The 24,955-nt window shown below is 37.3% G+C and overlaps 2 protein-coding genes and 1 long non-coding RNA gene across 3 annotated transcripts in view; 1 reads left to right on the top strand and 2 right to left on the bottom strand.

Annotated features, from left to right (window-relative positions):
• LOC140157060 (uncharacterized) overlaps positions 1-6,604 on the top strand; it is a 29,055-nt gene extending 22,451 nt beyond the window's left edge. The window contains exons 5-6 of the mRNA XM_072180126.1: positions 296-422; positions 1,794-6,604. Coding sequence (XP_072036227.1) covers positions 296-422; positions 1,794-2,101 — 435 coding nt within the window. The 3' untranslated portion in view covers positions 2,102-6,604. The remainder of the gene's footprint in view (positions 1-295; positions 423-1,793) is intronic.
• Positions 6,605-6,631: 27 nt separating this feature from the next.
• Positions 6,632-14,771, bottom strand: LOC140157061 (uncharacterized). The gene is made up of 3 exons (XR_011859626.1): positions 14,508-14,771; positions 10,751-10,837; positions 6,632-8,788 (listed from the first exon to the last, which is right to left on the bottom strand). It is a non-coding gene; the product is annotated as an uncharacterized lncRNA (long non-coding RNA).
• Positions 14,772-19,053: 4,282 nt separating this feature from the next.
• Positions 19,054-24,080, bottom strand: LOC140157058 (uncharacterized). The gene is made up of 2 exons (XM_072180125.1): positions 23,933-24,080; positions 19,054-20,912 (listed from the first exon to the last, which is right to left on the bottom strand). The coding sequence occupies exon 2, from the start codon at positions 20,907-20,909 to the stop codon at positions 20,097-20,099; it is 813 nt and encodes a 270-aa protein (XP_072036226.1). The 5' UTR covers positions 20,910-20,912; positions 23,933-24,080; the 3' UTR covers positions 19,054-20,096.
• Between the last annotated feature and the right edge of the window lie 875 nt (positions 24,081-24,955).

The raw sequence follows: 24,955 nt of genomic DNA, 5'->3' as shown, positions 1-24,955 counted from the left end.
AGATTAGTACCATTGAAAAGAGCGGTATTGTATTCAATCTATGATTGCAAACATGCACATGTGACATGTGTGATGAGTGCAACTTGCTTGTAGTGCAGCACGATATAATCAAAAAATGTATGAACTTATTGCTATGGTAGTTAATCCGATTATTACATCACTATGACAGCGAATACTGTGATGTATTTCGATTTTTCTTAAATTGCGGTTGCAGAGCTGAAAAAGTAGTCTGGCGGCAAGTATTAGCAGTATCAGAATATAATATTTCGCTCACACTCATTTTTTATTTGAATAGGTTACATCGCCACAACCGTACCCACACTACCCAGCAGACAACATACCTATGAGAAGTCCATCACCTCACCCAATTTTCAGTGGATCACAGCCAGGCGGAGTTTACCCTCAAATTAATGGAAAGCATAGTAGGTAACATTTGTATAGAGGCCTTGCATGTGACGTATCATCCCGTAAATATGGCGGACTACTCAAATGCATTCAACAAAAGCATGATTGCAATCTACCGCGACATTTCGTCTCACACACATAACCCTGCACTACGATCAAATAGGTTGATGACAACATTTGATTGAATGGACTGCACTCCGCCATAACTACGGTGAAGGACACCGGTTCAAATCCTTTGTTTGGAGCCAATCGATAAAAGAATGCAGGGCCTCTACTTGACTTGGCTGGCAATTAAAGTTTAAACAGTCATTCAAACATTAAAATAATTAAGACTAACCTCAATATTTCGACGTGAAGACACACGTCCTCATCAGGAGAACTCCAGAGATGCTGTGAAGGAGTTGACTTCACGATTGACCTAAGATGACCTTAGGTTGAATCATTGAAGTATAAAGTGTCGTGGCGGGATCTTGGGGCCTCGAGTCACTGATCACGTCGGTTCGGTTGAGTTGCGGCGACTTCAATCTTGAAAATAACTCCTTCAAAAGATCTCTTTGGAGTTCTCCTGATGAGGATGTGTGTCTTCACGTCGAAATATTGAGGTTAGTCTTAATTATTTTTGTGTTGAATAACTGTTTAACTACCAACACTTATGAACATTCACTCGAATTGACTTAGCTGCTTAGGTCAGCTGCCCTTTGCATTCTGACAGGTAATGCTCGTCCAATCTTGTCTGCCCTTTGCCGTGTATTCGGTATGTTTGGGATTCATCCATGTGTCTTTTGGTATCTTGTCCTTCCATCATGTTGGAAGACGTTCTGGTTGCATACGCCTACTTAACAGCTTAAGTATATGGTTGTCTGTGTTGTAATGACCGCACCACTTCAGCCGACTCATAGTAGCTACTTTTGTAATGGTGACGCTGTATTATGTCATCATTTTTTATTTGTTCGAGGCGAGTTAGCAACTATATATAAGTAACTATTCCGAATTGAATCAAATCTTTTTGGTTATTATATCTCGGTCACGCTTATAAAATCAGACCATAAAGTTGCTTTACAAGACCGGTTGCAAAATTCGACTAGATATGAATACAAACAGTATAATAGCCCAAACAAAGATCACACCATCAGCCACCATGGCCATGGCTCGTCCTCGTAAGTTTTCCTCCGGGTTCTCCGGTTTTCCTCCTGTATCTAAAATCGGACTTCCCATATCACTGTCCCGTAAAGTCCGGTTGGCATCCTTTGAATTTAGCAGCCTCTGAGCATTGAGCTTTGCCTAGCTTCGGCTGAATGTTATAAATAAAAAGGCTAAATCCGAGATACATATAATTTGTGTGGAAATCAATCAATACATATTTTCTTGTATTATTCTTGATTCTACAGTTGATTTTTACGCCGGTCCTCCGCTCATGCCTGTTGCCAGACATCCAATGCCCAATTTCGTTGGCGCAAATGGACCAGAAAGTACTACATCTCCTGTTCCGATACCGTCACCTACAAACAGTGAGGATAGTTCTATAGATCAAAGTCCACATTCATCACCAAGTAGATCGCGTACTAAATCATCAGGGTCGAAGAGTCCTAATTCAGTTTCCAGCAACAACAACAACAACAACAACAATAACAACAGTGAGAAGAGTACCTCTCCAATGGAACAAGAGAATGGTTTGGAGGCAAATGGAAGTGATTAAGAAGAAGCTTGAATTCGCTGTCGTAGTGCACGTTAGAATATGACCGGTGCTAGGTCAACTGGCTCACGCTTTCTTATTTACGAACCACTGATCGAAATAATCACAACACAAAGCCTATGGCATATCCAAGTTCGGAACAGGTATATGAGCCCAGACTTGAACCAGTAACCAGTGGTTACTAACGTGCACTACGACAGCGAATAGTCATGTGCGAGCAGTAGGCATATAGTCGCATGTACAATGCTGCGCCATGTTAGATTTTGAAATTGCATTTGTACAGGAATCTAAAATAATGTTTATCTCGTGAAGTATTGAGTTTTGAGATTGTTCATTCAGGTGATTGAAGTTCCTCCTGGAAGAATCTCTTAAGTCCCGCTACTCTCAGATTTGACACCTTTTAAAAACATGTTAAACGACAAAATGCAGTCATGTACATACCACTTTCTTGCACTAATATGTGATGCGATCAAGCAAAATCAGTCGGAACTCGAAAATATCGATTTTGAGATATAGCCAAACGAATGAAATATTTCCTTTTGTTTTGGAAACTCTTTAATTGCTCATATCTTTGGAACTGGTTGTTCAATTTCAATAGGGTTTTCTACAAAATGCAGCTTTGTAAATGCCTTTTACTATCCTATAAGAAACTGAAAATTTGATATTTCCGAGTTCCGACTGATTTTGCTTGATCGCATCATACTATGATATTTATGCCCTCTTATGCATGGAAAAACGCTGTATTTTCTTTATCAAAAAACTTGTAGTTACAGCGTTCTTCCATGAGAGGGCATGCAGATAGAGTTTTATGTTGATTGGTTTTACAATAATCGTTACGATCTTTGTGAGTGCAAATGCTGAAACGGATTCTGTTCGGTGGAATAGTTTTGACTTAATTTCCAAACTAGAAAATAAAAGTAAGTAAAAGCAAATAAAATAATGTATTTTCAGGGTGAAAATCACGCAACGATTCAACTCAAGCTGAATTTATAATGTGCAAAAGCGAATCGCACGCATGCTCAGTGTACCAAAACACGTCGTGATTTGTGAAATGTTTCAATGCCGCAAGTTACATCGGTAAAATGAAAATTTCAGTTCTTTGGACAAAACGTATTTGTCTTGCCGACAACACGAATGGTATAGCTAATCAACATCCGTTCCGAAGATTAAGTGCTTGATAGTCGTAATTTAGCAAATTTAATTTTTGAATAAGTGAAATTATTTTGATCATGTTTCGGTACGTAAACGGAAAGTTTTGCCGAGACCTGTTTACCAATATCTCATCATGCACTCTTATCTCCACCCACGAGCTCAACACTCCTACCCGAGGTTTGAGCATGGACATGAAAATAATAGCAGGCGGAAGTACGGTCTGGAATAAGTGCATTATGGGACATTGGGTCAAGGTTTATGCAAACAGCATTTACCCCCATTTACAGGTTTTTAGTATGTTAATAATGTGTTTATCTTATGGGTTTAGTTGGCTGATTAATATTTAATTGTTTATATTTACGATTACTAATTCGATGACTTCGAAAATATGCGAATCTCGCAAACTATTAATTAGGGGTTCAAATAGAGTTGAGGGCGTGATCCATTGTTTATGCCCGAGGCAGAACCAGGGGCATAAACAACGATTATGCCTTCAATTGAGTGACTCAACATGAAAACGGCCTATCCCACATTTAGGTCATTTTGAGAAATCTGGATTTTTGTGTGTGGATTTTAAATACAACACATAACAATTTCACTTCTTAAAACGTTGATTTTACAACTAAGTTACATTCATGATGTTTCATGTTTGTTTTAATGACCTTTGGTGACCTTTACATTTTTTCAGTTGCGCCCTCTATTTTCACCCAAATGTGGGACACGACGTTTATGAGCTACTCAATTCTATTACAGTCCCATTCAGTGATCCAGCGAAAGTGTACAAAAATTAAAATTGTTCATAAATTGCTTATAAGTGAAGGATAATTCATTCAAATTATCATTTGGTATTTTTGAAATGCAAAAATATAGAAAAACGCAGTATTGACCAAATTGAAGCCCCATTTAAATACATGTAGCTAATTTATATACTGTAAGTATATAAATTACAGATTCATGTAAAATGCTTTAGTTTGTCTTAAATATACAGCTTTCGGCTGTGTTGGCACATCTATGACAATGACAAAGGTACCAAAACTTGAATTTTGATGATTTTTACTATCGTTCGGATGAGGAAATCACTTAAGGGTATACGATGTATTGTTGGTCGAAGCAGCAGAAAAAAAGTAGTTCGCAGCATCTTGCGAATGGTAGTGAGCTTTAGCAAAAATTGCATTGCTCAAATTATAGTGAGCGTGTAGAAGAATTCAAATATCACAGATATACTTTTGTAGGTCCTGTGGTTCTTGAGTTATGTTGTAAAGAGGGCTGAAACAACAACACTTTTGTAAAACGTACATAATTCATTAACAACAATAAATTAAGCAAGTTTTCAAAGTATATGATTTGTAGAATGAACCTTTGCAAAACACCAAAGTGTTACTTTTCAATAATATATTGATTCAGATAATGAAATTAATTTTTTTTTTTGGCTGCTTCGACCAACAATACCTCGTATACCCTTAATGGGCCATATATTCCCCAACATGCGGTGGTTGTATTTCATCAAATAATAACAAAAAATAACATTCTTAAAAATGCGTTTTTGTTTCTATACCAAAATGATCACTCTAAAGCATTTGTAGTTGCATCCAATCAAGCACGCCATTAGATAACGCATAATGCATGAATTATTTATAAAATCAAATCCGGGGTTTTGGTTGTAAAACTTGGTGATGGGAAAATAACGCTCCTTACGGGCTGTTGACTTTTATGCAATAAATATATATCTTTAATATTTTATGATACATATTTTAATAATAATTTGTATTATATATTGTTTTTACAAATATAATATTTAGAAAATAATAGAGTATGTTGCAATAAGCGAAATCTGTTATGATATTTTCATAAAAAAATGTAACTCGTGCGCAATATTTGTGATTTTGTTTTTGTAGTTTTGCAATGTTTGAATCTTGAAAAAACTAGAAAAGGTTATTATTATACGTATAACATGTAGTGCTTTAAATTACCGAAAATGTCCATGGGTCACGTAACTTTAATTGCGTCCCTATAATACCGTGTAGGCTATACGTTTGTAAACAAATCGAGAAAACAAGTGTTATCCGATTTTAGTGTTATTTATAAAGTTATGTTGTATAATTTATATGATATTCAGACGAAAAACAAAGCATTGGCATGTCTCATTTAGTGTGTATATGCAATTTATAATTATTTACATAATACTCAGTCAATGTTAAGAAATAGTGCGTTTAAGTTTATAGTACCTATAGTCCTACCTTAATATTCATACTCCAGTCGTTAATTACGGGCGATTGTGATCTTACCAATGAAGGAGGTCGTTTTTAATGTTCGTAAAAAGAAAAGAAACTTAGGTCATATGATTAACAACATTCGACATCATACATTTCTCCATATTCAATCGCTCGTTTTCTAGCGACAGGACTATAAACCGTTATACACGACGCTTTAAGCTATAGACGAATCCAATTTCACACATTCCTACACCTCAATGGCAGCCATAGCTGGGTCCCTCCTTAGGTCTACCCACCTAAAATTTGAAATGATGTGGACTTCGTGGGGATATTGAACTGCATTCCATCACCCGTGTTACACGTAGACAAAAGAACGATGAAAGTTTACAACACAATACAATTCAACTTCGATTTTAAGCGGATTTAATCCACCCAATTATGCAGTAACAACACCAGCTTGGTGCAGACGGGACCCAGTAATGGCCGACTGAATTCTGACCATCACTTGGCGCGTTGGATTCGTCTACTCTTCTGATAGCCTATATTTTATTTACATTTATTTTGTACCGTACCGTTTTAATCTCAGCGTTAATTAGGTGGTGGCCAATAACAAACATCTTTACACCTTCTTTGATTAAAAATACCATTTTTCGACTCTTCTTTTACATATCGTAGAATAATCTTTTCATAGTACATCATGTGCATTTACAAATTCGACAGCATAAATTGATAGAGCTTACTTTAAAATAATGATAACACGTTTCTACGGAAAGACATTTATTACATTTTGTACACAGTTTTAAATTAACATTTACTCGTGATTTTTTACAATCTTTTATAAAAGGTGTTTTATACAAAGAGATGCGCGTGTGCTTAGATAAATTTAAGTTATAAAAATATTAATATTCTTGTACATTTTGTTACAAATGCTTTAAAAATCTCTATATCTCAAAAGTAGAATATTTGGATTTAAGAATAAAGACTCGCTATATTTACGCATTATATATATATGAGTGTTATTGTATTATTTAGTGGGGTGCTAAAGCAGTTTATATAGGCGCTAGGGGTTGATACTATTAGTTATCACCTGATTGTTCAAGTAATATAAAACATATTACTGGTTTGAGGTCGTATCACACGAGGCCGCACGAATGTATCATTCAATAAACAAATAAATAGATAACACCACAATCCTAAAATAATCAAGTTATACTCCAATCTCTTCTATGCATGTTTTTACATTCTGTGGTCATGCCACACTAATTGCCGGTGCTGATTAAGAGCTGAATAATACGGCTATAATAGTACGGTAATGTATGAAAGCTGAACGATACGGAATTATATTATTTTTCCTTTCACCAATGAAATGCCATTGTTCATGTCTACTGAATTATAAAAGGCCAAGATTGTCCGACCGACGTTTTGCGTGCGTACAGTTGCAGCAGACGCAGCGGCTCAACCTTACGTAGCGTCTTCCGTATACAACAACAGTTAAAATGTTCTGTAACGTCTCCCGCTGCAAGCACTGAGAAGACGTCAATAATGACGCCAAAAAGCTGATCCTAAGGTTGCAGCGGAGAATCGAAAATCGCTACGGTTAACGTCGCAGCGGACTATTTTAGGCTGACCTTGTAACCACTAACCAAGGTTAAGTTGAACTTCAATTTCCTATTTGGCCAGTTATGCTCTTGTAGCAAAGATGGATGTATATGATTTTAAGATCTTTAAATATTCGCAGTAATCGGCAAGTCTACGATTGTCTGCCTATGTCACGTGCTATACACACTGTAAAAATGGTGTCTTGGCAAAAGACACTTTATGTGTCATCAATTGGGAGACATGTATCTATTTAGACACAAAGTCATGTCTCTCTTTGCAAAACACTTATTCACAAATCATGTTTTTAAGCAACACACTTCGGGTTTTTAAGACGTGTCTTTTGTCATCAATTGGGATACATGTCTGGCTGGAAGACGTGTCTCAGATTATGATTTTATTGGTTCTATTTTCTATTGTCTTACATATGACGCCAATACGCCATTTTTACAGTGCATACGCGAGTTTTGACAAGCGTGTCCCGTTACGACGCGGCCACTATATAATATTGCCTCATAGAGGACAAACCAGGAACCACATTTAACGCTTACAATCTTAACACACCCACTGCTGACTAAGAATAAGTTGCTTTCTTATGCCATGTAGGCACAACAGCATCTTGGGATCGACTGGATGTCGATGCTGCTTCGATACTTGTTATTAATAAGCTATCGACTAAGTAATCAGAATTAATGGTAAAATGTTATTGGTCAATACATTACTTACTAATATTCACTATCGTAGACATGACGTCATATTGGTGACCCCGGGGCGTTACCATAGCGACTGGATCACGCTTTCATGAGAACCGCAATGGCGATATCAATGTATGGAATTTTTAAAGTTTTTAAATTACCAGTCATATTTAAGACCTGAAACCTCATGATTTCAGAAGGAAAACATCTTGCAAAAGCTTACTAGGCAGTGAAACCCATAAGAAATGGCCAAAACTTGATTTTCAAACGGCAGAACATCGATGTGTACAGCGTAGATAGCGTTGTTATGCAACCACTTGATCCATCACTACGGAAGTAGTTGTGACCTCGGCAGGAAGTGACGTCGGACTACGACAGCGAATTAAATGTTAAGGTCGACCAAGCGTCGATGGGCGATTAAAAGATCGAACGTATTCGACCCCACTGCCTTAATAACGTAGGACCACATCCGTAGCCCTCTTTTGGTTAAGTCAATGAAAACTCCTTATTCTAAAATGGGAAGTTTGTTCTATTCTGTTCACAATATGGTGCATTTTGTAAAGTTTTCATTTGGGAAGTCATCAGGATAAGTAACAGCCTCATGACTGAAACGACTTCCATATCGACAAAAATTGACAAATGCTTCGTTATGATTGGTCTTCTCATCCATATGATCATTCCAAGTCTCCACAAACTCCTGGTATCTCCGCCAAACAACCTGCTTATCTGGCGCATTATGTTCCGTAAATGAAACCGATCATCGTCGTCATTGTTGATTCTGATGGCGTCCGAACCTGCTAAGTCCTTCAACGATTCCTTGACGACTTTTAGGCTCTGTCCATGACCCCATCGGCTTGATCTGTCATTTCCGAACACAACTACCGTGTCATCTTGAAGTAAAAGTCCCCATAAATGGTAGTTGATTGGCCGCCACCACCTGCTGCGACTGATCTGGATCCTGTCGCCACAACTTGGAGTGGGGTGAACCTTAGAGCTGAATCGAAATCCTGGATAGTACCATTCGCTTACTGTATCTGAATGTAAAATGATTAGAAAAACAGATAAAACGACGAGTTAAACAATGCAAGTTACCCCTGTTAAGATTACATTCCACACTACATTATCCATAAATGGCCCTGCAGGTATGAATGGACAAGTGGTCCATAAAACGTGTAAGACAAACGTGTAAGGTTCCACGTGTAAGATTGCATCTTGTACGTGTAAGGTTGCATCTTACACGTGTAAGGTTGCATCTTATACGCGTAAGATTGCATCTTTTACGTGTAGGCCTAAGGTTGCATCTTACACGTGTAAGAATGAAGTGAGATTTTTAAGTTGACAAATTAAATCACAGAGTAAGAAATCACAAACAACCAATCATCTTACGCGTAGCAAACTTTGAACAATAATAAGTAAAAACGTTAGATTTGTAATACCCACAACTTCTTATACGTGTAAGATTTTGAATTTAGTGATGGACGATACGCGATATTATGATTATTGGTGGCATATCGATGATAAGTAGAGCTCGTCACCAACATCGTAAACCAGGCATTTTCTAAATTTGTATGAGTGCTACAATGTCCTGCATTGTATGCCGGAACTCTGTCAGGAATTGTTCCGATTGTTGGACCGTCATGGTCACAGCCCGATTTATTTCACTTTCTGGTTACTTTTTCTCAGTTATCTGGAGTCAATTTGTACTCAATATCAATTAATTTCTAGAGGTAAAAGTACAAAAATGACCACGTTTGTGAAATCCCCGGGGGGGGGGGGGCACTCAACTTAAATTTTGGTAGGGGTGTGCGGCGCGGAGCGCCGAACTTTGGGAACTAAGAACTGATTTTCGGGCAAAATAGGGGCTTGAAGAACTGAAATTAGGGCCAAATTATAGGCTGTTGAGCTAAAAATTTCTAAATTATTTCCAAATTTGAGCTTAAAGAGCTACAATTGTCAGAGTTTGAGGCTCAAAGAACTGGAGCAGATCCAAATGTGGGGCTTAAGGAACTGCCGGAGAGCCTGAAAAAGGGACCCTTGAGCGCCGCACATACCCGTACCACCTTAACATGTGAGTGCCCCCCCCCGGGGTGAAATCTACCGTGGTACATACTGATATCGAGGATGAAGTTATTCGACGCTCGTCGTATACATGTACTAGTCAAATTGGAATACCGTCAATCCCTAATAGTCAATTCTTATGCGTGTAAGAAATGCTATGGTGAGATTTCATTGGTCGAATTTGAATACGCGTAAGATGATTGGTTGTTTGGGACTTAAATATGTTTTTTTTTATATATGATTCGTCAACCCGCTAGATTCTAAGACGTATACAATGCGATCTTACGTGTATAAGATGCAATCTCACACGTGTAAGATGCCATCTAATGATAATCTCACACGTTTTTTGGTTCACTCTATTCACAGGGTAACTCACCTTTTTTTTTTTAAACCGCCGAAAACCCCATAATATCAGTCGCGTGACCAATAGGTCGGAGATGTGGAAGACACTCGTCACTTTACCATACAATTGGGAGGTTTGCTTACACATTGGTGATTTTGAATAGATAAACGACCAGCCGTAAGCATGGTTAGCTCGAGGTGCAAAGAAATGCAATCAAATAATACCAGTGACCCCCACTCCTTTGTTGCTCAACTTTCCACTCTGTTCACATTTTGAGTTACAGCTTGCTACTCCTGACTTTTGTCAGGAGTAAATCGTCGGACGTACGCTGACCATCGTTCACACTGCCACTAATCCTGGCAACGCCTACCGCTACTCCTAGCAACTTACGTCGACGAAGTTTCGCCGGGCGTACGTCCGACAATGTGAACACAGAAAGAAAGATATTTTAACTGGCTAACACCCCACGGGTTGTTTAGTGGGAGGTATTCTCTGTGTTGCCAGGTCCCCGCCGCTGAAGGGGAGGCACTGGCTTTGTTGGACTGATACTAGGGTTAATAACATACGGACGAAAATGTATACAGCGTCTACTTACTCAAATTTGTGATCTTTTTACTCTGCCTATCAGCCGACCCAGGCATATCGATTACATAATCTGCTGACGTCATGATTGACTCCGAAACTGCAAAGATAACATTAATTTGTTATTACTGTCTGTTCAATTAGCTTAGATTATTGCTTTTTAAGATATTTGAAAAAATAAAAAATCGTGGTCAAAGTCATTAAAGAAAAGTATTAGCACAGTCTTAGACCCAACTTGATTTATACTTTTTGCCTCATTTCATTGCCTCATTTTAGGCAGTTCCTTGGGTCCACCAAAAGCATGAAAAGGGTTCGTGACCTTTTCACAAATCGAGTGGGACGGTCCATTCTCAACTTAGGGCATAGATCCTATCGAATTTAACAAAACAATCTGTCCACAAGAGGCCTCCACTGGGTAATTCGCATGACAATACAAAAAAGTTTTAAAAAAACCTGTGATAGGTAGTTTTTAGTAGTAACCTTTATTTGTCAATATAGGTCTATACACTGCATACCGCTTGAAGACCAAGCTCAAAAACACGTAACTTGATAAAGTTACTTGATAAACTCCATAATTTGATAAAGGACAGGTTCCCACACCACAACCAATATAATTGGATGAAATAGAATTGAATGTGAATGAATCACCAATGATCACTGACGACGTAATTCTTCCTCTAACTTGTCATTAACTAGTACGACTTTTTCAAATGCCTACTTTCTCTCCCATCTCTTTACAAGCTTTTACATATACCACTTTTTGGGGTACACTACTTCAGTTGTATTTATAAATGCGCTTTTATAAATACGCACGTGAACACCTCCGCGCTCCGTCGTCAAATACTTTCAAAATGTTGTTTTTGATGACATATTACAAATGCGGAATTGCAACATGTGTAATAATTTGGCAATTCAATTAATACTTAAATCTGATGATATTTATTTACAGAGTTCCTATCCTTTTCTGTATAGTGGTCAATGTATGAGGATCTGGTCACGCTTGCTTGTCTTGGTTATGTCGTATCCATGGGTCACGTGCGTATTTATAAAAGCGCATTTATAAATATACCCGAAGTACACTGACATTTAAAACCCTAAATTCAAAATTGTTCAAAGGGATGCGAGCGAAGCGAGGCGGAAATGTGCAAAAACCTTTCTTATTCAAAACGGTACCCAGATTACAACCCCCCATTTGATCTACACCCAAAACTCTTCCACCCCATTTAATTCACCACCCTGGAGATTGCAATTTTATCTCTTATCTTGACTACTGCTGGATGTACATGTACTATTTTGTTGATCTGAGAACAAGTTTCCAATTTTCCTAATTGCAAACAAGAATTCTGAAGCGTAGGGGCTGTGCAATAATTATGAGCCGGGGACTAAAATTTCCGAGGGGGGGGGGGCGAATTTTGGCACACATTCATGGGGCACCTTTTAAATAAAACGCTCTAAAAACGGCCTGCAAAATATCCTTTGGTGGTCGAAAGAAAAACGGCCTGCCAAAAAAATCTTTGCCCTCCCCTCTTTACACATGTCGAATTTTTGGGATCCCAATTTGCAAACTTTAACCTATTGCGCGCGCAGCGAGCAGAAAAATTAGCATTAGGAAAACAGTAAAGCGTTTCCGTACCTTTTTCCTAAGTCTTTTAGAGCGTTTTGTTTAAAAGGTGCCCCATGAAGGTATGCCAAAAATCGCTTGAGCCCCCGTTTTACCCTCCCCCTATAATTATTGCACAGCTCCTAACTATTTTATAGGCCTATAGAGTAAGTGACTCATCAAACAGTCGACATGGTCAACAAAAAGCGATTGTTTCTAGTATAGCTGCAACAGAAGTATTGTGCAATTTGTGATAGAAGCATAAGAGTTTTCACACATGTATGAAGTGCATGGTCGAAAGTTTATTTTAAGCGCGGAGCCATTTTGGAGTTGGCCCATAATGCCCACTTGATGTCACGAGAGGTTATTATTTTGAAATGCATAGTTTGTGCTGTCTACGACCTCCTATCATTTCAGAGTCGGCCCAAAACCTATTTTTGGGTCAATGCAGCGCATATTTGGTTGTAACAAATTCAATTTGCTCCGATATTAGGCCCCCTCAAAAAAAATTGTTTGTTTCCTATAGCAGGTCAAAAAAGTCAAATGCGAAATGCGGTTTTTTATTTTAATTTTATTATCCATGTCTTCAAATGAAAAAAACAAACATTTTTTTGTTGCAAATTGGAATGGACTTTTACAGTGGGTATCTCCAACACACACAAAAATCATATTTCTTCATATTCAAGAATATTTATGACCCCCTTTCAACCTGCAGTAGTTTTTCACTATGCTCGTTTGTTGTGTAATGTGTAAATGTTTACTCCAGTAGTGTTTTATATTATTTTTATGTGATTTTTCCCGGTTTTTTCCTTTTTTTTCTTTGTAAGTGAAAATTTTTTTCAAATGCGAACAATAAGCCGTCAAAAACGAAATGCGCGCACTACAGGAAACAAACTTGTTTTTTTTTTTGCCTTAGCAAAAGTGGTGACTAATTGTTTGTTTAGCTGAAAGGAATCAGAAAAAGAGAATTTATTCTATTATTATTTGTGCATGCTTTATATAGCGCCTCTTGCTTCCTTGCACCAAGGCGCTTTTTTCAATAAAAACATATTATATAATGCCATGAATTACACAATTAAATATTAAGAAAGCAAGAAAATAAACAAAAAAATACACAAGCAACAAGAAAGTTTAAATAACTCCTCAACAAAAAAGCCAGGTGGGAAAAACGTACATGCTTTTATCAGTAAGTGCACAATTGTACTGAATTTGGGAGCTTTGCAGCTGTACTATTTTTAAACTTTTCAACTGAGTGAAATTTCGCAATATTATCAATCGTGTTATCAGCAGGTTGTTGATATCATGCAATCCCAATGCATTTGCGTCATTTAACTGGGGATTCCCATAGTCACGGTGGCAAATTGCTATTGTAGTTTTTAACTGTCAAGGAATGGATACATTTGATGTCAAATCCACATATAACAAAAATATACATTTGTAATATACATGATATAGGTTTAGGCATATTAATATTTTCATTAGTTTGGTGTCTTTTTTGTCATGTGCAGGCCCCGCCGCATAGTATATCATATAGTGGTCCTTTTCGCTATTTTTACAACACACCTTCCTTTTATTATTATAGATGATATAGGGTCAAAATATCGACCACACCCCTAGCCAGGATTTATTATGTGGGGTGCGGGACAAATTAATCGGACATGGCGACCCAAGCAAGCGTACTTTGGGGGGTCCCCGGGAATAGCAAGGGGAGCAAAAAAAGGGAGGCGGAAGAAGGAGGGTGGCAAAAGGATTATTAAGTAAAAAAAGGGCGGGGCAAAAGGAGGGGCAAGAAGAATAATTATTATTAATGAAAAAAGGGCGGAAAATAATTATGGAAAAGGTTAAAAAAATTGTGCAACAAATGAAACAATACCTCAAAATTGTACTTTAAGTCGCCAGCAGGGTCGCCGGTAGAGGCAGGGGTATTGGGGGAAGACACCCCAATTCTTAAAAATTAAAAAATATTTGAGAAATTATTTTGATCCTCACCTCACCTCCCACCCCCCATGAAAAAAAAAATGGGTCAACATTCAAGTTTGGACTATTGATAAAGGGGGCGGTAGGAATGATATAGAATCGTCAATGTTTAGGACACTGATTAAAACTTGCACACTGATAAGTCAAGATCAACATGTTTTTACACAAATCAAAATAAGCATTTAATACCAACCTGCTCACGCACGATGAATCCGTGTCTTTGTCTTGAAGGCGGGCTTACAATTCTCTTCAAGTGAAGGCCAGCAAGCCCGGGCCAGCAAGCAGCTTTACTCACAATTTTAGCGTATTCCTAGAGCAGTCAAGCTCAGTCAGAAGTCCCGGCCTGAAGTTCAGGAGTTTAATAATTAATAATGTTGTTCTCTTCTTGGCTTTTAGTTGTAGATATCCACTGACTTGTCCGTGATGATGATTGGAGTTTAGCAATACTTAACTCCCAAATAATGTTCATTTCATTACCACTGACTATAATACTCACGGGGATTTCCCGGACTTAAATGGATTTGTCAGGAATGAAATGTCAACTTATTTGGAAACGGTAGTGTACTGTGCCTGAATAGAAAAGGAGGCACTCGTATGTACGTGTACTGTAGTAAAGTGTAATGTATATCGTAGCGGAGCCGGGGGGGGATTTTCCCCAGAATTTCTTTAGGGATAAAATGGGGACGGCAAATACGAAAGTGTTCTTAAAATGACTAAAAATTAAGAAAAAAAATGACAAATGGGGACAAAATGGCATATTCCAGAAAAATTAAAGATGCACACCCAGATGCAGGAGTTCGGATTTCATTTGACCTGTTATGTTTGCTGGAAATCCAGACTTTCAACGTGTCTAAATACGAAAACATCCAGCAAAAAATAGTTTAAATAAAAAATCTTGAATTTCAGGGACTCAGTTTGGACAATTCCATGATTTTTTATACATTTTATTACATTTCTAAGCGTTTACTAGTAACATTGACAACTGGAATTCCAGTCGTTTTCAGGAAGCAAATTTGAAAATCCAGGCATTTCTTTTATTGAAAACTTGCTCCTCTATAGGGGTGTGCAATTATTTTCTTGAATAGCCCAATTTGGCTCTGCCCCTCACGTATTTTTGTGGGACATGAGACATCAGCACATCAGACATATCGAATTGCATCCTGAATATGAGGAATGTCATTCTGATATCAAATAATTTTGATTTTTTGAAATAATTAAAATTTGATATTTAAGAGTCCTCGAAGCAAACTTTATAAATCTATTGATATGTACTTAAAGTGTATGTAGCTGGGATGAAAAGCCGAATCTTCATATTGAAGATATACATTTTTTCCTCAAAAGACCTATACTTTTTTGGTGTTTTGGGGAAAAATTTATATCTTCAATACGAAAGGTCAAAATTTTCATATGATGGACGGCTTTCCATCCCAGCTTCACACACTTTAAGTATACATATCACTAGATTTATACAATTTACTTTAAGGACTGTTAAAAGTTTTAATTTGTAATTATTTGTCATAAAATGTGTATGAGATCTATATCGCGAATTTCAAAAAATCTAAATTATTTGATATCAGCAGGACATTCCTCGTATTCAAAATGCAATGTGGTATGTCTGCTGTGCTCTCAAGTCCCACAAAAAATACGTGAGGGGCAGAGCGAAATTTTTCCTTAAGGCCAAAAAAGAATGTTTGTTTCAAGTGGCAGGTCTGAAAAGTGCGATGCCAAATGCGGTTTCTTAATTTTTTTTTTGAATACTTTGAATACAAAAAACTGCAATGCGCAATTAATGCAGAATGTTAAAAAAAAATGATAATACAGAAACGCACGCAAACAACATGAACACCAGTACCATTGATATCCTTTTAACATTTATTAAGAAAATAAAACAAAAACAAATTCCCACTGTTCACCCAAAATATCCAGGCATCAAACAAAATTTTCAAGTTCAAATCAGCTTTAAATGTTTCTTTTTTGTATTCCCTTTCTTTCTTTTTTCAGGGTGGGTCACCCACCCTAAAAATCAGTGATGGGAATCTTACTTGGCAGGCTGAAGGCTCTATCTTAAAGTGAAAGCCTCACTTTTGGTTCAAGTTCCTTGGGGGAATTAGTCAAGGTTAAGATTTATCCATGTAAATTCTGTTCTGTCTGTCATCAAAGTAACAGGTGTATTGTCAGTTCTTCTGTGGAGAACAGGGAAAGGGCTTCCTGTTTAAAACAGTGACAGGTGTCAGCTCAGGTGTTTATATTGGATTGACCAATTTTTAGCTGTGGGTCAAATTTGTTTCTTTTTTTCACCTCAAATCAAAAACCCATTAATTGCGCGAAATAAATATTAATTGTGCATAAAAGTTATTATTTGCACGGAATCAATATTAAGTTTGCGCAATTAATGTCCAGATGAAACGTTTCATTATTTCCGATTAATTTACAATCGGTACAATTACCGAATAGGGTGCAACGTGCTAGACTTAAGTCCAGTCCTCTTTTACGGAGTTTAGGGTTAGGGTTTATGGGTTGAGGTAGGTCAGTCTTGTAATAAGACTAGTAGAGTTGCACCCTTTATAAATCACACCTGGATAAATGACAACCTTCATAAACGTACGCCGAAAGTATAATACTAAGTACCTTTTTTCCCCAATATAATACATGCAGCATTGGACGAAATACCATTATACAGGGTGTAACAATAAAATTTGTACAATTACATGTTGACTTCTCACGCAAAAACTAAAAGAGTTATGGCACAAATGTTATATGCTATTTGATCAGTGATATCTTGGCTAAAAGAAGACGTTTAGTTGGTTTCTTTACTAGCTTGGGTTCAAAAGTTATGTCCGGTTAATTAAATCGTCCAGAAAATGTGTTGGGCCACTTTTGCTATGTTTGGGCATATCAAGTTTGAACCGCATAGAAATACTTATCGTGCATTAAAGAACTGACACAAACGAATTATAAGTGATGTTTCTTCATATAATTAACATGAACTTAATACTAGTAATAATAATACGATATTTCTTTAAAATCTATAAATGAAGTCATGAAATTTCTTTCAAATTAAAATATAGTACATTAATTTCTCATATTCCTGAGATATCATTGATTAAACTGTTTAAAGTTTTTGCATCCATCAGTACAAAACAATGAAATTTTGAAATTAGTTCAGCTGGGCTTCTAGCTATTCTGGGGCGACCACTATTGCCAGCATTTCTGTTAACAAATTCTACATACTTCTCACAGTTATATGTAATTGTAAGCCTTGGTGGAAGATGTGAGTTTGGAAAATGAGCTATAAACAATCTTATGGTTTCTGCTTGACTCCATGTGCTACCGAATGTCACAACCATAATAATACGGTCTTCTAACGTGAATTGGGATTGAAGTTGCTGAGCTGCAGTCACGTTTTCTAGTAAATGAGGTTGTTATGTCAGTGCTTAGTTGTAACTTTCAAAAACTCAAGGATTATGTAATCATTTTTACCACTTCGAATACCCCATTGTTTGAAACTACCTAAGAGCACCGTCCAACTGGTCTATGGTTCAACTCTATTCAGTCACTTTTGTAACACTTAGACAAAAGTGGCCCAAGCGGTTTTAAGACTAGGTTACATAATTGGCCATATCTTCACTTGTATGCCATTGATTTTATTGGGTCAAAGCTTATCTGGTGGCTAAAGAAATTATCTTGATAGCCATCTAAATATCAAACCAAAAATTAAGCGGCATACTTGTGTCATTCTATTTTCAAAACTGTACAAATTTTATTGTTACACCCTGTATGTGATGCGATCAAGCAAAATCAGTCGGAACTCGGAAATATTGATTTTGAGATATAGCCAAACAAGGGAAATATTTCCCTTTGTTTCCTGCTGTTTTGGAAACTCTTTAATTCCGCATGTCTTTGGAACTGTTTGTACAAATTCAATAGGGTTTTCTGCAACATACAGGTTTGTAAATGTTTGTTACTACCCTATAAGAAACTGAAAATTCAATATTTCCGAGTTCGGACTGATTTTGCTTGATCGCATCACATATTTGGTCCTGGATAATGTTTGTTCAATAAATTCTATACTGTGGGCCACCGGGCCTGGTCCCGAGTGAATTTTTGAAATGGCCTGCTAAACATACATTACCCCCCCCCCATGCCTATCAATTGTCTTTCCTCCCTTCGGCTAAAATTAATGCGATTTTGTCGTACTTTTGTTAAATCATAGATATATCTGAATCTGAAATATTTATATCGTTGACCCTAATTTTGTTTACGCCAAAGCCCGCACATGCCCCGGCCCCCTACTGGCTACGCCACTGTTGTGAGCCAAAATCGCTTAAACCTATTGTCAGCAAATGGGCTCCCCCAATTAGCCAAAATTCCCCCGTCTCCAAATTCATCTCCAGAATATAATTATCATCTCCTAAGAATTGTCCTGTTCAGTCACGATGCTACTCACAGCATCATCTTCAAATGTGACTCCCCCAGCGGGCGGGGCAGAGTATCTATTCGCATTTGATTCGACTCCAACCACTGATTTATCGAAAAGTCTTTCACGACTGAATCACGTAATGGTTCCATTGCATACTTATCCCCATCTACTAAATCATCACCATCTACATCATCATCTTGATCTTCTAGTTGTTGTCTCTTTTGTGCAGCCTTGGCTGCTTTCCTCTTTGCCTTTCTTGTCTTCTTAAATGTCTTAACACCCTGCTCTAGTAACTCCTCTTGCTTCTGTTCATAACCGCCCGTCTCCAAATTCATCCCAGGATATAATTATCATCTCTTAAAAATTGCTCTGTTCAGTCACGATGCTACTCACAGCATCATCTTCAAATGTGACTCCCCCAACGGGCGGGGCAGAGACGTCCCCATCCCTGACTCCAACCACTGATTTATCGAAAAGTCTTTCACGACTGAATCACGTAATGGTTCCGTTGAATACTTATCACCATCTATTAAATCATCACCATCTACATCATCATCTTGATCTTCTAGTTGTTGTCTCTTTTGAGCAGCCTTGGCCGCTTTCCTCTTTGCCTTTCTTGTCTTCTTAAATGTCTTAACACCCTGCTCTAGTAACTCCTCTTGTTTCATCTTCCCATATTGATCCACATATCGTCACTGGGCGGGAAAAATCTCATATGTACTTTTGGCCCTTGAACATGGATAAAGCCTTGCAGGTGTAGACTTTATATTGATGAGGTTGCTTCATCCATGTTCAATGGCCAAAAGTACATGCAGATAACACCTCATATTTACTTTTGGCCTTTGAACATGGATAAAGCCTTGCAGGTCATGCAGGTGTAGACTTTATATTGAAGAGGTTGCTTCATCCATGTTCAATGGCCAAAAGTACATGCAGAAAACACCTCATATTTACTTTTGGCCTTTGAACATGGATAAAGCCTTGTTGGTGTAGACTTTATATTGAATGGTTTGCTTCATCCATGCTCAGGGGCAAAAAGTACACAATTATGAGGTCTTTCCCGCCCAGTTACGATATAAAATCAAGCGCGGTGAGAACAATGAAACTGAATATGAATAATCAATGTCCAGTTGAAACGTTTCATCGTTTCCAATTAATTTATAATCACACCTGGATAAATGACAACCTTCACAAACCTTAACCGAAAGTATGATACCCTTTCTTCAAAATAGCATTGGACGAATCACGAAATACGAGCCGTACCATAAGTGGTCCGGGATAGTGACTGTTCAATAACTATTTATTATTATTAGACAAAAATCCCCCGCCTCCAAATTCATCCCAGGATATAATTACCATCTCTTAAAAATTGCTCTGTTCAGTCACGATGCTACTCACAGCATCATCTTCAAATGTGACTCCCCCAACGGGCGGGGCAGAGTATCGATTCGTAGCATCTGATGATGACGTCCCCATCCCTGACTCCAACCACTGATTTATCGAAAAGTCTTTCACGACTGAATCATGTAATGGTTCCGTTGAATACTTATCACCATCTAATAAATCATCACCATCTACATCATCATCTTGATCTTCTAGTTGTTGTCTCTTTTGAGCAGCCTTGGCCGCTTTCCTCTTTGCCTTTTTTGTCTTCTTAAATGTCTTAACACCCTGCTCTAGTAACTCCTCTTGCTTCAATTCATAATCATCTTCCCGTATTGAGCCACATATAAAATCAAGCGCGGTGAGAATAATGAAACTGAATATAAGATAAGTTGCGCATGTAAAAGCGGCAATAGATCTGTCAGAAAATGGAGTTTCAAATTGTCTGCACACCAAGTCACCTATTTCTGTCTCAGACCCGTTCACAGCATCTCTGCTTTCAACAACACATGCTATATAATCACTGTTTTCTCTGAGATCATTAAGGAGGAGGCTTCGTTCACCATCTGTGATGGACCAGGTGTCAGTAGGATTATCTCTATTCTGTAGAGTAACGGTGGAAGTGACATCATCTGAAGATGTTGTCCAGGAGACAGTGGCAGAAGTTGATGATACATCACGAACCTGGACATCCCGTAATGCTTGTACTGTGGATTGAGTACAGGATTGTAGGAGAAGGTACAGCAGGAGTGGAATGTCCAGAAGACGGAGACGGCTTCTCCAATTGGCCATTGTCTGTGGAAATATCATAGAATACATTATATACCTCATATATAGATTCCTGTCATCTGATTGGTTAAAAGTGCGGCCATTGAATTAGCTACGCCCTCAAAATGAACTATGGACCGGTCATGGAAACGAACTATGGACCGGTTTGAGTCTACGCATGCGCAATCGCAACATACATCTATTCGGTATATAAAACAAATATTGACTGCTTTATATTCGGGGCATGGTTAAAATTATAGGCCCGCGGTGATCTCAAAACCATGCTATGACCATTACATGGTTTTGAGATCACCTTGGGTCTATAATATTAACCATGTCCCTCATAGCAGTCAATATTTGTATATTATTAAACTCAGAAAAACCCTTTCATATTTAAAAAAAAATTTATAATGTACCTCTATGGAGGCATGACTTTCACATCACCAAGATAACTTGTCCAGCAAACACAACAATGTATTTAAAACATCGTGTTATAAAGTATTTTGATACTGGTCAAAACGTTTTGGTAACATTTTATTGTCGGAATATAATTATAAAGGACATCAAACTTTTTTTCGAATGTTTTATTAGAAAAAAACACTAGAATAACTTTTTTAAATGGTGCCAAAATGTTATTCAAAATATTTTGGGCGAACATTTTTGCAAAATATTTTGTCAACACGTAAGTAACATTACCGTATGTTAGGATGTAACAAGTTTTCAAAAATGTTTTTGAATGTTATGTTATGTTATTAAAACGTTTCATATATTTAATACACCGACATTTAAGGTGGTACTGCACCCCCTGATAAATTTGTGACTAAATTTGCATTTTCTCAAAAAATAACTACACACTGATAACAAAAGGTGTAGGGGCAACAAATCCAATTATTTCACTGAAATTTCAGTGATTCAAGACAAGTGAGGTTAAGAAATGAGCTGCATTTTAGCGGTACATCCTTTCTTATCATAACCTACCGCTTGTCTTGAGTCACTGAAATTCAAATATAGTAAATGGATTCCTTGCCCCTATAACATTCATAACTTTTGTTACCAGCATGTTATTATTTTTTGAGAAAAAAAAGCCAAAATAGTCACAAATTTATTACGAGGTTAAGGGGGTACTGCACCCCTGTTCAATTTTGTGCCTATTTTCGCATTTTTCTCAAAAATTATAGTGCAATGGGGACAAGTAAGATATGTAAATTATAGGGGCAAGGACTACAACCACTGTACTGGAAATTTTATTTCAGCACAGACAACAGTTGTGGAGTTACAGTCAAAAAGGAGGGAAAACCAATATTTGATCAATAAATCAATAACTACTTGCTTTGAGTTGCTGAATTTTCAGTACAGTAGTGGTAAGTTGTAGTCCTTGCCCCTATAATATACACATCTTACTTGTCACCAATGTGCTATAATTTTTGAGAAAAATGCAAAAATAGGCACAAAATTAGCCAGGGGTGTAGTACCCCCTTAAACGTTTTCTGTAATTTTTTTTTGTGTTTGCTGGGTGATTGGGTGGTACCAAGTTTTGAAAAAGGAGGATGCTCCAGATACACAGGGCAACAATTATTGGGGTTTTTTTTTCTAGATTTTTTAGTGGGGGGGGGGGGGTAGCGTCCTCAATAAAAAAAAAAAAAAAAAAGATTGAGTTACTTTCCAAGCATTTTCTAAAATCAATGCATGGTGATAGTAATTATTATTGTTGTTGAAAAATAAAGCAAATTTGGGATATTTCTTGCCTTAAACTACATACAGGAACTGTGCATATGCGTAAATGACATTATTATTATCCAAAGTTTCATCAACCCAGCCTTATATACATCAAAATTCTCACTTTGGATGTGACGCGTATGTGGGGCTGTTAAGAGCACCTTTTTAGCATCGCTGTCACCCAAAGACGCCATATTTGTTCCCGAACACATATGTTCTGTCACCCAAGGACCCCTTATATTTCCATTTGATCTACCACCCAAAGGCCATTATTTTCAATTTGAACAATTTGATCACTGATTTTGTTACTTATCTTTATATTGAAATAACAAACCAATTTAAAGCTATTTAAAACTAAATATTCTATGTTCGAGACTTCTGTGGGGTCGTGTTTTGGCTCTCACCAAAGGATCCCATTTACAAAATTCATATTCGCACCCAATGCCCTAAATTTAGGTCAAATTGTCCATCTCGCACCCAAAGACCCCATATTTTTTACATTTTGCTCTCACCGAATGCCAAAAATCCTGCTGTGAACTAATGACCCAATGTTGTTTTATATTTTGGTCTCACCGAATGCCCCTTGCTGTATTAAGGTGTCAATCCTACACGTATATTCATTTCATTTTGATTCATATACAGCGTATCAACAAATACTTCAATCCAAACAACAACAACAAAACCAAGAAAAAAACAACCTGACTTGGCCGACATATACTACGCACCACCAGCAAAAATATTTCGATATTACTTTTCGTCAAAACGAAAATAATTATTTCTTGTAACATTTTTTGAGATACGCCACAAGCTACCACCAACCTGTCCAACCACGTAACTAGAATATGCTAGACAAAATAGGTTGGAATGAAAAATAGAATGTGCGCCTTGTAATGGCCATATTAAATATCGTTATTTTTAGAGTGATAAAATGGCGCTTTCTTTAGTGTCAAGTCTAAACCACACAAGTCTAAACATTACCCTCATCCCCGATACCTCCCCTGCCCCAACAATCAATGTAATTTGGTACTATACTGAGCAAAATGCCAGGATCCAACATTGATCGGGGGAACGGGTGCTCATTTGCAATACCGTGCTTTTCCCGGTGCTTATTTCATTCCAACACGTTTGTCCAGGGTTGTACATTAGTTTCAACAAAATAAATAAGACCGAGTTGATCAACCGTCACCACGATATCATCATGATCATAACCATTTTGTCGTTCATGCATTTTATGAATACAACCTATAGGCATAGTCATGTTTATAACCTTAGCATGGTCTGATAGAATATTTCATACACTTTATTAAATCAGAATATAGAACAATACTTACCAATATCAGTAATAATAGTTGCTAACAATGTCCATAATCACGATAATACCAAGCACGCATTAATTCAACACCGTACCAAAAATGACACACGGAAATGGTTACAGAAAGTGGTTTCTGTATATTTTCCGGTTTCAAGCTTCAAAGGTTGTAATTCTCTTAGTTCAGTATCCATTGTACTTTATGGGTGAAAAAATAGACGTATAGAATCATGCATGGCTGCCTTAAGGAGTTTAGTTTGGGAAGTATTTTGAGGGATTGTTGCAAGAAGGTTCCATCTGTAATAGCTGCCAGGTGTCATATTTTACATGATTGTAGATAATTAGGCCTATAGGATGCATAAATTGACAAAAGTCTATAGGGCAGCTATTAGAGATTCTTGCAATAATCCCTCTATGTAAGCTGATTATAAAATTTATTAATGCACAACAATTATTGGGAAAATTATATTTTTTTCCTAACAAATGTTATTATAATTATGAAGAGCTTTGTTGCAAAACCCCTTAGGAGTGTTCAGAAATACTTTGGTCATTGGTGGGGGGGCTGGTAAAAGGAGGGGGGCTGGTAAAAGGGAGGGGGGGCCAAAAAGTTTTGGACCTGAAAAAGGGGGGACCAAAAAGTTTTAGGTGGTAGGAAAGGGGGCCAAAAAAAGTTTTCCGCTTTAAAACCCAAAATTTGTGCGCGCTTCGCGCGCATTGAGACCCTCTATATCACTTTCAACATGGGCAAATTTTGGTTTTCAGCGGTGCATTTGTTTGAAAAAATGATGGCACTTAGTGTACACATATCTATTAATTAATATAACATTAAAGATGATCAGCAACATCTGGGTTGGTCTAAGAAATACTGGCACTTTTTTATCATAGAATTTTGTTAGGCTACAAACATGATTATGTACCAATCTGATCAAAATACAACTAATTCAAGAAAATATTGCAAATAAATTGGATTTCTTTGCACGTAAACTGCACACTTCAGTTTACTATTTCTCATTGCAAAAATTATTTTGTACACATAGGCCCATGG

This window comes from Amphiura filiformis, chromosome 7 (genome assembly GCF_039555335.1).
Source record: "Amphiura filiformis chromosome 7, Afil_fr2py, whole genome shotgun sequence".
In the NCBI taxonomy this organism is placed as follows: Eukaryota; Metazoa; Echinodermata; class Ophiuroidea; order Amphilepidida; family Amphiuridae; genus Amphiura; species Amphiura filiformis.
This window is presented reverse-complemented; position numbering and strand designations above follow the sequence as displayed.

Coding starts and splice junctions, on each gene's coding strand:
- LOC140157058 (XM_072180125.1), bottom strand. CDS start 20,909: ATGGCCAATTGGAGAAGCCGTCTCCGTCTTCTGGACATTCCACTCCTG.